Below are 12,872 nucleotides of genomic sequence, written 5' to 3' on the forward strand. Positions count from 1 at the left end.
CTGGAATTTCTTAAGGACAACCTCAGCTTTCGAGGCCTTTTTCCACTCTGGGCTTAAATCTGGAGGCTCCCATGTGAAAAGTGGTCCTTCTGCTCCAGATGGGGTGAGGAAAGAGAGAGGGCAGGAAGGCGCTGGAGAGACTGCACCGTTTGGGTGCCAAACATCCCATTTGCTTGCCTCTCCCTTGCACCCACTCCTGGACCAAGGAAAACCCTAACACAAAACCCACAGCAAGCAGCCCATGTTTCTATTAGGCAACTTTAGTCACTAAAAGAGTGCAAATGCAGACTCCCGTGTCGATCGGATTTGCCGTGCGAGGCCAAGCTTATTTTATTACATACATTCTGCATTCTAAGAACTAATAACTTCATATTGTAAACATTAAGCATACAGAGTTAATGTTCAAGGCCACATTTTGATCATGGATTGTCTCTCTTGTGTATCTTTGGCTGGCCGAGATCAACTCGTAGTGTATAAATGCATAAGTTATATAATTATTATATAAAAAGGAAGAAAAAAAAAACTCCATGGACTTGTAGACTTCATTCTGACAAACGCACAGCGTTCGCGACTCAAAAGGAAAACTGGGGCCCCCCTAACCTCGATGCCTAGGTGATCTCGGCTTGTGGTCCCCGAGAAGGCTAGTTCTTCCCTGACCCCCTGGAGAGCACTGCCCGCTCCTCCACCTAACCACGAGGTCCTGAATGTTTCATTTAAATATCAGACAATTCCAGTTACAATTTTCTTTTGATAGACAAACAAACAAAAGAGATGCATAATTTTGCTTCTGAATTCTATGACTTCCCTTTCCTCCATCACGCCGGGTCCCTCCTCCTGACACTGGATTTGGTATAAACTCTAACCACCTTAAGCCTCAGGTCTCCATGACTCATTCTCTGCAGAACCAGCCCTGTCCTGAGTCCCATCTTTACCACTTGAGAAGTTTCTTTCCCAGCCCTCACCTCTTCCCCCTTCGCATTCTCCTCTCCCACCTCCTCCGGTCCTCTGTCTACATCCACACGCTCATCCCTCCGGACACATCCTCAGCCCCACCCTTTGGCTCAGAGTTCCTGTCTTATTGGAAAGGAGTCGGAAGCTTCGGGTCGTCTTCACAGTTGGAGAGAGCTGAGAGCTCTCCATCAAAGGGAATGAATCTGATTTCCCCCAAAAGGGCAAATGCCAATGATTTCCGTTCCCATGTCTGTGGATGGGCCACTGTCTCTCTCTTTTCTTCTTCTTCTTCTTTTTTTCCTTCTATTTTTGATATGTTTCTCTTTTTAAATACAGGTAGTTTTCCTTAAAATGACATGAGAAACGGCATGTTCGGTCCAGACCGTGTGATCTCTGTCGCTTTACTTGAACCCCAGTTTGCACGAGCAGGATCCCAGAGTCCACTCTAAAGTCTCCACACACCTTCAGAACATTTTCTTTGGCACTTTGTCCTTGTGACTTCATGCTTCTACTTACAATGTCTTTTACAAGGTTGGTCACAGATGATACGCCCGTGTGCATTACATTGGTAGCATCCTCTTGATTTTGGTAGCAATACTTCAGTCATCCCCTCCCGCTAAGAGTCTTTGAACCTCTTCCCCGGCGTCCTCCCCCAGCCCCAGTCAAGCGTGGTCCTTCCTCTTGAGGCACTTCTGATTCATGTTCTACAACAGAGTTTGTGGCAATTTATTGGTGATGCATGTGGTTGAGAAAGGCCTCTCTCGGGTCTTTAGTAGTAAGTGCCCAGATGCGAAGGCATGTGGCTGGCTGGGAGCCTAGCATTGGGGTAGATGCCTCCTGTGGGGGAATTCCAGTATGGGTTGGGGGCAGCAAAAAAACTGGACGACGTCACAGGTAGGGCCGGAGGGTGGGGGGCCACAAAGTTCATCTTCTGTGGGTGGGCGTGATAGGAGCCCATGTAAGGGAGGTCCGAGGGGTACTTGTACAGGGAAGACTCTGGAGGGTGGGGCTGCAGGGCCTGGGCGATGCCGTGGAAGTCAAACTTGTAGGCGTAGCGCTTCCCGTGGACTTTGGTCATGATGTTTTTGTCATAGTAGTAGCGGAGGGCCCGGCTGAGTTTATCATAGTTCATGTTGGGTTTGCTTTTCCGTTCTCCCCAGCGCCGGGCCACCTCATCCGGATCTGTCATCTTGAACTCCCCGTTGGTGCCTTCCCAGGTGATGCAGTTGGAGTTTGAGCTGTCTGACAGGAGCTCCAGGAGAAACTGCCACAGCTGGATCTGCCCGCTCCCTGGGAGGCGGGAAAGGAAACAGAACAGCGGTGAGAATAGACTCTGAGCTCCAGGCATCCTTGCTTCAGGGATACAGGTGGGTGCTGTCGGTGTCCCACCCAGAGCTCCCTCCCCAGGCTGGGCACCCATCCCTCAGCTGCTCGTGTCCCCCAGGCTTCCCCCTTCTCCAGAGACCCACTCTTGGCTGCAGAGGTACTGCCTCAGCCACCCCCAGGGAGCCCTCACCCCGACGGACTGACACAGGGTACCAGACGCCAGCCCTCCTGCCTCAGAGAGGGACCAGTTCTATGATGCTGTTCATGCCCGGAGATCCCCATGGGGTCAGACTGGAGCAAGAGCCCAGCTAAGTCCACAAGCTTCCTGAACCTTTCCCTGCTCTAGCCTGCTTCCTCACTTCCTCTCTCCCGAAAACACAGGCTTCATTAATCACCTGCACAAGCTTCCCCAGCCCAAGCTGAGTCTGAGGAACCTGACCTAAGATGAGGATTCCTGGTGACTCTCCGGCTGATCTACAGGTCCCAGTCCTTTATGGAATGTAAAGAATTCCTACGGGGCAGAGTTCAAGTTGGCTCCATCCGTTTCTGACTTCCTTAGCAGAGCAGGTAGGTCAGCTTCGTGTTTCGGGGGTGGAAAGGCTTATTTTTCCTATTTTGTGAGGCGGAGAGCGCCATTATACGGATGGCAATAATGACCTAATACCATTTATATTGGCGAGGTCAAGTCAAATAATAAAAGTCAGATTTAGGAAATGGACATCTAAAAGTTTATGGAAAAAAATAGAGAATGGAAGTAAACACCGTTATTTCTAACATAACATTTTGCTGGCGCTCAGAAAGCAATTCTGTCAAAGCTTTTTCCTAGAACAGAATTAACCCACTCAAAATGAGGAAGTTTAGAAAAAAGCTGGCTCTGTTTCAAACCAGATCACCCATTTCCAGTATTCAGGCAAATGCATCTTAACGGAAACCCACGTGTTGCCCCAGTGCTGCGACGCCCATTGTGTTAAGCAGAATTTCCAAAAGGAAAACTGCAAAACCGAGTGATTGCAAGGCCTCTCGCGGAGCCGAGCGAGACTCCAGCTGAGTCAATGGATCTCATTGAACTGGGTGTATTTGGTCAGAATTCTCTTGATCCCACCAGAGGCATATAGATGTGGCTTTTATGTTTTATTAAATTCAGAGAAAAGTCCAGGCACATCGCTCTAGCCACCATGCCATAATACTTTAAGATGACTGATGGCTCCCTAGAGGAGAGATGGCTGCAAACAACAGAAATATGGAGCACGAGGCGAAGCTGAGATGTGCTAAGCAGATTTTAGAAGCTTTGAAAATGGGTAGAAGGCAGGCCTTTCCTCCCAAGCTCCAGCTGCAGCACCTCCTTGGGCTTATTACCAAAAAGACCACCTCTTCTCACACCACCAGTAATACCAATAGAGGTGGTAAAATGACTAAAGGAACCATTCAGGGAACTGATGAAATGTAAAAAGTGATTATAAATTTGTCTTCTCAAAATTCTTCCCACTAGCTCCCTATATAAACTGTCCACCTCAAAAACCCTTGTTTCCACATTGGCTACATGGAAATGGGTATGACTGTGAATTCATCCATGCAATAGCATCGTGAGAAAGGTCAGCCTTTTCTGAATATGTTCTGGAAAATGATCATTTTCAGTCTAGCAACACATTTGAAATGTATTAACAGCTTGTAGTTCATCGCAATGGAAGCCTTTGCTTTCTCCAGAACCACATATTCAAACTGTTCTCAATCAAGTTTTGTTGCCCCCAACATTTCATTAATATGCATTTTTAAAAATACAAAGAAGAGTTTGAGAAAACCATATGGTTTTAGTATATATAGTGTAACCATAGGATCACTGCTTGAAAAAAAATTCCATATATGACCTGGGAATAGGGAAAAACATGAATTTTTGATTTAACAGTCTAACATATGCTTCGACATAAACACACGGCGTTGTTTGAAAATGAATATTCACCGTCAACCTCCTCTCATAGAGAGTGCAGTCCCACAGATTTTGTATAAGGACACAAATCTACCTAAACAGCCAAAATTCTACTTGGTATCCATTCGAACCTTGGCACAGACTCTTGGGAATCGGTCGTTCATTCGCTTTCTTGATAAACGTGTACTGGATAAAAACAGTGCGCAAACGTGGTTTCCTAGCTCTTCTGCTTCGGAAGAACTAGTAAGGCAGGAACCTATATTCACGGCTAGAAACTCAAAGCTGAAAGGGTGAAGGAAGAATTTCTCCCTAGACTGTTTTACCCATCAGCCCTTAAGACACAGGGCTCGGGGCCTCTGAGCGTTGCAACGGTCTATGGAATAAGACACCTATGAACAAAATTCATCAGCTTCCAAACCTGAGAACAAAACCTTAAATGCAAACCAACTAACGTTTAAATAGATGTTACAAAGTGCAGCACTATGTCAAGGTCATTAATTGTCAAATTTAATATGACAAAAATCCACTGTGTTCGCAGTCTACAGCAGATTTTCTTGCTGTGCAAGAATCTCAAGGATGTACCATGGTTGCTGAGAAGTCATGGTCAATGGTCAGTTAGATGAGTTAGTCATGGCCACAGAATTTCAAAAGCAGTTTATTTAATTCTTATTTTACTGTCAAAACAATGGTGTGCACTAAAGGTGCATTTTAGAATATAGAATAGGGGTCCCAAAACACAGGTACCTAAGATTTAGGAAGTGTAAGAGTGGCTGAGCATCTCACTGGCCAAACCAGCAAGTAAAAGGAGACGCTCTTCTAAGACAGGATCTTCCATCCAATCAGCACCACCACCTGCCCCTCATGAATGACCTTCTTTGGAACTCTTCACACCTAAAACTCTCCCTCTATCCTGGTAATACCCTTGCAACATCAGTAAGGAGTAGCTGCTTTTCTCCTAGATTTGTCCAGGGTGATTAACTAAAAAGGCAGGACTGCAGGTGCGGGGTGGGGGTGGACAAAGATGTAGGCTGCCCACCTGCAGGAGAGCCCACCGGGGTGAAGCAGTGTGAGGCATGGCTTTGGAGAAGACCAAAGGCAATCTTTTCATTTTTAGGAGGAAAATGGTCTCTGAATGTGATTAAAAGAAGGGAAACACAGTAGCAAAGAGGTACAGACTTAGCAAAAAAAAGGGCAAAACATCTAAACGGTTTATAAACCACAGAGAAAAGCAGAGCTGGGAGTGACTCAGCAGCGGTGGGTCAAGTAGGAGGGGTGGCCCCGAGCAGGGCACTCAGGCGCCAGCTGACGGGGGAACAGAGCAGTAAACAAAGCGGAGGGGGCCCAGCAAGCCCCATGCTTGGGCTTCCTTCTGCAGCAGCTGGGGGTGCTGCACAGCCTAGATCCCCCACCATGTCAAGGTCAAGGGAGCAGGCGTGTCCCTGACGCGAGGCTTTGCCGGGGCTCAGCATGGCTCAGACGGGACTTGCTGGAGGGGCAGACAGTGTGGTGGCTGAAAGTGCCACCCCTTTGGAATCAGCACTGCTTCAGCTAAATCCTGGCTCTGCCCTGTACGGGACTTTGAGCAGCTCACCCGGCTCTCTATGCCTAGGTGTTCTCACCTGCAAAATGGGGGTGGTGGTAATATACTATCTTGCAGAGTCACTATGAGGATAAACTCCATACGTGAATGCTCTTATGATTTGTCTGAGCTGAAAACCAGGGTTTAAAGAAAGATCTTCCCTTGCCTAGAGTGGAGAGATGCCAAAAGGGAGACAGCTACCCCCACCCTTCCACCCTGGCCGCGTGGAAGCTGGGGATGATGGTGCTCTCAGGGTGGCTGGTATCACTGGAAGCCAACTTGTGCCAGACACCATTCTGAACACTGTACATGTGTTTACTTAATCCTCCCCAGAGCCATATGCTAGCCCACTATAGAGAGGGGACATTAGAGCCCAACGAGGCAGAGTGACTGATCTTGCCCCAGGTCAGCATGGGTTGGAACCCCGACTCCAGGCCTTGGTGCTGAATCACTATACGATGCTGCCTTCAAGCCTGGCTTCTGCACACACCTCCACCCCCTCCTCCAGTCCTTTTCAGGTCGCCCTACCCCTACCCCGGGCCTGGAGCTTGGTAGGTTCCCAGAGGAAGAATGGACACTCCCAGCTCCTAATCAATGGCAAAGCATCCTTAAACGGGTCTCCAGCTCTGCATAAAGCAGTTACATGCCCACCATTAAAGACCATTCAGTTGGCACCAAGGGAGCTGCCGAACTCTTGCTCCCAAGAAAGCTAATGCCTGGGAAGGGGATTTCTGTTCATTAGAGGGGCCACTTTAAATGCTCAGCCATTCTGGTGGGGCGTAAAGGGGCTAAGTCACTTCCATCTGATCCAGAACATAGTAATGCAGGGGCACACTCTTCTCAGCAGGGACGGGGAGGTTGAGATGCTGTTACCATCTTGTGCATTCATACCATATGATGTCATCCTTCCCTTTAAAGTGGCTCTAAAAAAGTTTGCATTGTGTAGCGAGCAGAGGCAGCAATGTTAAGTGGTGAAGGATTTACTTATCAGAGGATGGGAGAATAGAATCAAACAGGAAGAAACATTCTCATTAACTGAAAGATAAAAGACATTCTGGTTTTAGAGGGAAAGGCCACATGAATACAACTGACACAAAGCCACTGCCCGGCAGATGGAGAGAAGTCCTAACTCACTAGAAACTAAGGAAAATACAGCTTTATCCTCAAATCTGACGTGCACTGCTGCCATCTTCCCCAGGCCCAGTGGGCATGGTCTTAGCGACAGAAGGGGCAGTCCCTACTCCCAGTGCCAGCCCAGCTGAACCGTTAGGCACCAAGGCATCTTCCCAGGCCAGGGGTGGGCTGGCCGTCTCCTCTCTGCTCTGCCCCAGGTCCTTCTGCCCACCAGCGAGCATCCCCCGGCTACCGGGCATCGTGTGAGTAGACACTGAGCCCTCTGCTGAGGGGCCAGCAACTCTCTTTGGCCCCAGGCCATCAACCAAGCCACACCGTTGAGCTGCGACACCACGGGCACTGACATACGTTTCATCTAGCCAACCTGTATGAGTGAAAGGGCCAGTTTGGTTTTGCTTGGTGCAGCATGACCCTGTCCTCTTCATCCCTGACCTCAGACCCATCCCAGGTGCAAAACAGCTGTCAAATGGAATGGAAATCCTTCCTCTCTGTTCTCTTGGTCCTCATTCTCCAAGACCTCCCACTTCCCTCCCGTTCACTCAGGGCCCGTCTAGGGCAAGAAAACAAAATTTGGAGACAGAGAGTCAGGGTTCATACCTGGCCTCCCTTCTTATTGGCTGTGTGACCCAGGAAAAGTTACCCAGTTTCTCTGGACCTCCGATTCCTCTTCTGTAGGATGAAGACAATGGCCTCCCAGGGCTCCTGGGAGCCGGGACCACAGACAGAAGCACTTGCATCATTGGGGTGGGAGCTGTTGGGTTGTTATTTCACATCATTGTGTTAACTTTCCCAGAGCGTTTCAGCTTCCGTCCTTTTCCCCCTCTCTAATCTCTCCTGACCGCTCATGCCAGATCAGTCTTCCTGAAGCACTCCTGATAATGATCATCTCAAGACACAGTCATCGTTTTTATTTGAATGGTTATAGAGGCAGCTGCATATGAAACGCTGGGCACAAGTATGAGGAGGGACCAGAGACCCAGGAGACGTGGCCACCAAGTGAATGCTGGAAAAAACCTACGTCCACTTCTCCACTGGAATGTAAGCTGCTTCTGGGTCAAGGATGGTATCGTGTTACTCCTCGCATTCATTTATTCAACAAATAATTATTGAGAACCTGGTCTAGGCCTGGGGGTACAGCAATAAACAAAACAGACCCTTCTCACTGCTCAGTTGCTCAAAAAGTATTTGCTGAACTAGTTAACATCAACTAAGAGCTAATGTCAAAGATGTGGGCGCTCGATAGTGATCATATTTATACTTCTCAAAAGCATAGATTCCCTTGTGGGGGATGTATCCTGATGGAATCTAAATTGTCCCGTTTCCCACCCCATTTTGGCCTCGATATTTAGGAAAGATACATTCCAGCTTGTATTTGCAATACGCCTCTGACATACTGGTATTTGAATTCACTGTTTAGAATAGGCAAACATATGCTGTGAACTTCTGAAGTTGATGCCAGCACAGCTGGTTCTGCTCTGAATACTAACAAATCCAACAATTTGGTTGGCACTGAAACGTGATGACAGGTGACGATCCTTGGCAAGGTACAGGTTACAAACAGGTCCGTTAAGAATCTGCACTTTCTTCTAGCCTTGAGGCTCAGGAACAGACCATTCATCGAAGATGATGCTAAATTTGAAGCCTCGGGGTTGTAATTACGGTTCTTCTTTTTAAGATATAATTTTATCTGCTTGTGTGATGGACTAAATTGTGTCAGTCCCCACAAATTTATACGTTGGATTTGCCCAGGACTTCAGAACGTGATGTTATTTGGAAATAGGGTCTTCAGAGAGGTCATCAAATTAAAGTAACGTCATTTGAGTGGACTCTAATCCAATATGACTGGTGTCCTTATGAAAAGGGACATTTGGGCACAGATGGAGAGAGAGAGGACGAGGTTAAAAGATACAGGCAGAAGAGGCCCATCTACAAGCTAGGGAGACAGGTCTGGACTCCTTCCTTCCTTCACGGCCCACAGAGGGAACGAACCCTAACAGTTTGATTTTGAACTTCCATCCTCTAGAACCAGGAGACAATAAATGTCTGTTGTCTAAGCCCCTTTCTTAGAGCAGCCCTAGGGAAACCGCCACAGCTTGGATTGGGTAATAATGCTCTTTGCTGAAGCTACATCTTAATTTATAGCCTGATCCATTTTCTTTTCCACTTAGGCAAATAATCCAGTGAGACCTAAAACTTAAATTTGTTCAGCTGAAAAGATTTCTCAGCAATACAAGTTTCTCTTTCAAAATAGCCGCTGCCAAAAAAATAACTGTGGAAGAACAGAATGATCAACAGTATCTCACCTGGATTTGCAAGGCGGCTACTCGTTGGTCCAAGAATCTGATAAGGATCTACGGCAGAAGGAGAAAAGAAGTCAAGTTCCAAAGACGTCGCTGTGGCCAGGACTGATGCAACTGCGGGAACAAGGCTGACCCGGACTTCAGAGTGGAAAATGCCCCCCACACCAGAGTCACCAGGCGCCGTTTCCTGTATTAGAAAAGGTGCCGTGGGGGTCTGAGAGAAGCTTCTTGCTAAAGGCCTCCTGCTGGTGGCCAAGCTCAGATTTGGTCCTGGGGTTCCCAATACCCAGCCCAGTGCTCCCTCCACCCCAGGACAGAAAGGGGGTGAATGTCTTCAGTCCACAGTGGGTCCCAGGGCCGTGCTGGCCGCAGCAGCCTTCCTCCGTGTCCCCGCCTTGGACCTGGCACACATGCTGCCGCTGCTGCACGTGGCCTGGGAGGTGAGAGTAAAAGAATTCATCTCATACGTCACAAAGATGCAGCCTGTGTGCAAGCCTGATGGGTTTTTCCATATTTATTGCAGAGGTTTGGGGGAATGTTTTAGCCAAATCTCAAATCATCCCAGTTGAGTAGACTAATCATTTGGCCCCCACTTTCCATACGGAGCAAGCACAGAGAACACAAAAGAACATGAATTTCATTTAGAAATTGACACATTTGAGTTACTTTTCTCATGGCCGTCAGGACGCCCCCTGAAACATACCTAGTTGAGGACGCTGGTCTTCAGTTTTGGGCACTGTGGAAGGAGACGGCTGAGCAGCTGAAAAATCCAAAAGTGAAAGAGACAATTAGCTGGAACTTGCATTTGGCTGCTGGTCTTTGATCATCATTCCATCAGTTACCTCAGCGATTAACAGAATAGTCTTACTCTTAGAACAAGAAGCATCTTATGGTAAAAACTGTCCCTTCTAACAAAGTGCAATGTAAATGCTGTAGCAGAAATAGGGTGCTTTACGTTATTTTAAAAAATGTATTTGTACCCTACTTTTTCCAAAACTAAAAAAAAAAAATTGAGATAGTTTACAAAACAGATGAAGATGAACTGCAGTCTAAAATAAATAGGGGGAGGGTATAGCTCAGTGGTAGAGTGCCTGCTTAGCATGCATGAGGTCCTGGGTTCAATCCCCAGTACCTCCATTTAAATAAAGAAATAAACCTAATTATCTCCTCTCTTAAAATAATAAAAATAGTAATAAAATATTTAACAAATAAAATAAAATTCACTTCTTTCATTTCTTTTTGTTATAGAAATAGGTATAACCCCAATAGAGAAAGAGCCATTGCATTTAAAGATGAGTTGTGCTTTGTTGCCAAAGGGACAAACACTTCATGTTGAGAAAGCATAGGCTGGCTACAGAAATCATTATTTACTCTCTCAACAGTTATCCTCTGCCTTGTGATGTGAGGATTCAAGGCAGCGGAAGCCAACACGGTACCTTTTGACTGGGGGGTGGGGTGGCCATGACTGGTCCAGGCTGATCTCCTGGGTGGTTCGTAAGGTAAATCTGTAAAGACAAATAAATTGACTAAAAGATCAATGATGTAATTTTATAACAGCTATTCCATGCGCTTTTTGTTTTGTGTTTTATTTATCAGAATAAATATTGTGCAAGAGAACTCAGTTATCCAAAGGGACATTCAACCTGGATTCCATGAGATTTGGATTTGATTTACAAATTATGATGTTGTCTATTTTATTAACCTAACATTTTCCCCGTTAATCTGAAAACTCGCACTGATGGCTTCTCTCAGAGCTGGCTGATTCTTTAAGGTAATGCTCTACAATCAGGTCAAGACTCCATCAAACGCTTCTTACAGCCTAACGTGCCCTGCTTCCAGCTGGTGCTGACCCAGGTCCACCCCTTTACTGGCTTCATGACCTGTCCGAAACAGAGCCTTCCTTCAACGCTGACGAGTCAGTCGATTCCCGCTTGAGGTCTGACCCTAAATCCGCCAAATGACACTCAGCGATCCTTCCTCTTCTCCATCCGTGGAAACGAGCACTGCCTTCTTAGTCCCTCATTTGCGAGCTGCCTCTCTCAGCCACCCCTCATTTGCCCTTTAAATTCTCATCCATTTATATTAAATCAGTCTGCAAGTTCTACTTATTGTTCTATGCCAAAGTCTACTCTTTCTCCTTCTCTTAATGAATTTAGAATTTCTCTGAAATGAACTGCGTCAAATCAGTCGCAAGACTCAGACAGTATTGCCCCGGCAACATGTTAGCAATGACTGTAGACAGCTTGAGGGTAAGCCAGTGAGGAGCGGGTGGGTAGAGCTCAGGGGTAGAGCGCACGGGGTCCTGGGTTCCATCCCCAGGACCTCCATTAAAATAAATAAACCTAATTACCCCCCCCAAAAGAAGTATATGCCAATGATTTTTTTGTGTTTATAACGTATTGCCACTTGTCCCACAAACCTTCCACACTTTGCATATGCAAATTGAATAATTATACTTCTGCAGGCTCACTGCAAGTTCTGTTAATGATTATGACTCTAAGTCATTTCAAGTTTCTTTTAAAAATACCAAAAATATTTTAAAACAGTTTTATCTCTCAATGAGTTTCTCTTCCTGGAATAAACTTTGTAAAAAAATTTTTAAGTACAAATATATTCAAGAAACATTATGCATGCTCTTACTAACTCTGCATACACAAAGCTATTTCCACATGCACTCTTACTGCAGAATTATTTCAAAACTACGTCTTCTTGGATTGATGGTTCTCAGTTCAACGCCATGCGTCATTCTGGGCCAGCCGAACAGCACAGCCAAGTTCTTCAGCAGGTATTCTGCTGCCAGACACCTGGGGATAGCTATACAATCTCACTTGGAGGGCAGAGCCATGTTTAAACCTTGTTTAAAATTGGAAATTTGGTGGGTCAACCTTCAAAAAGCTTAACTATGTTGCAAAAGATGTGTCTCTTCCTATTTTCCTCTCCCAGAGAGAATAGCAGTGAAATGCAACGTGAAATCCAACACAGAATTGCCTTAATTTATTCAGTCTGTTTGGCCACAGCATCTCCACGAGTGTGGCCTGTGAAACCCTACCCTCCAGAGCTCTGGTTGTGGTTGATCGTTTTCCTTTTGAAACTCTGCTATTGCTCACCACTCCCTCTCGGCTGGCATTTCTGCATCTTTGGACAGTAAGCCTTTCCCACCCAGTTCCTCAGATTCTCACTTTCCTGGTGTTGAGGTTACACATGGGAATCAAATCTGCAGCCGCTATCAATTTACAACTCAATTTCAACTTATGTCTCAGGGAGCATTTGTGCACGGATTCTCATCCAGTTGCATTTTGTCTAGAAAATACTTAGCCAGAGGTTCAATTTGAGAATTGTCTCAGAAAGAAAAATCGATTAGCAGGGCAATGTAAGAGCATGTAGCCGACTTCAGGAGCAGACAGGCGTATCACCAAGGGGTTCCTGTCTACCAAGTGAAAAAGCCAGATAATCCAGAAATAGGTTCTAGATCCTCAATTTGCAAAGTGTGGTCCACAGACCCAGCAATACTGGCAACATCCAGGAGCTTGTTAGAAATGCAGAATCTCATGGGGAGGGTGGAGCTCAGTGGTAGAGTGTGTGCTTAGCATGCATGAGGTCCTGGGTTCAATCTCCAGTACCTCCGTTAAAATATAAATAAACCTAATTACCTCCCCCT

At 46.3% G+C, this 12,872-nt stretch overlaps 1 protein-coding gene across 6 annotated transcripts in view; it reads right to left on the reverse strand.

Annotated features, from left to right (window-relative positions):
• Positions 1-296: 296 nt before the first annotated feature.
• ERG (ETS transcription factor ERG) overlaps positions 297-12,872 on the reverse strand; it is a 247,546-nt gene continuing 234,970 nt past the window's right edge. For all 6 annotated transcript variants that reach the window (XM_072969239.1, XM_072969246.1, XM_072969242.1 and 3 more), the window contains 4 exons: positions 10,651-10,719; positions 9,918-9,974; positions 9,218-9,265; positions 297-2,241 (listed from right to left, as the gene is read on the reverse strand). In XM_072969239.1, coding sequence (XP_072825340.1) covers positions 1,721-2,241; positions 9,218-9,265; positions 9,918-9,974; positions 10,651-10,719 — 695 coding nt within the window. In that variant the 3' untranslated portion in view covers positions 297-1,720. The remainder of the gene's footprint in view (positions 2,242-9,217; positions 9,266-9,917; positions 9,975-10,650; positions 10,720-12,872) is intronic.

Source organism: Vicugna pacos, chromosome 1 (assembly GCF_048564905.1).
Source record: "Vicugna pacos chromosome 1, VicPac4, whole genome shotgun sequence".
NCBI lineage: Eukaryota > Metazoa > Chordata > Mammalia > Artiodactyla > Camelidae > Vicugna > Vicugna pacos.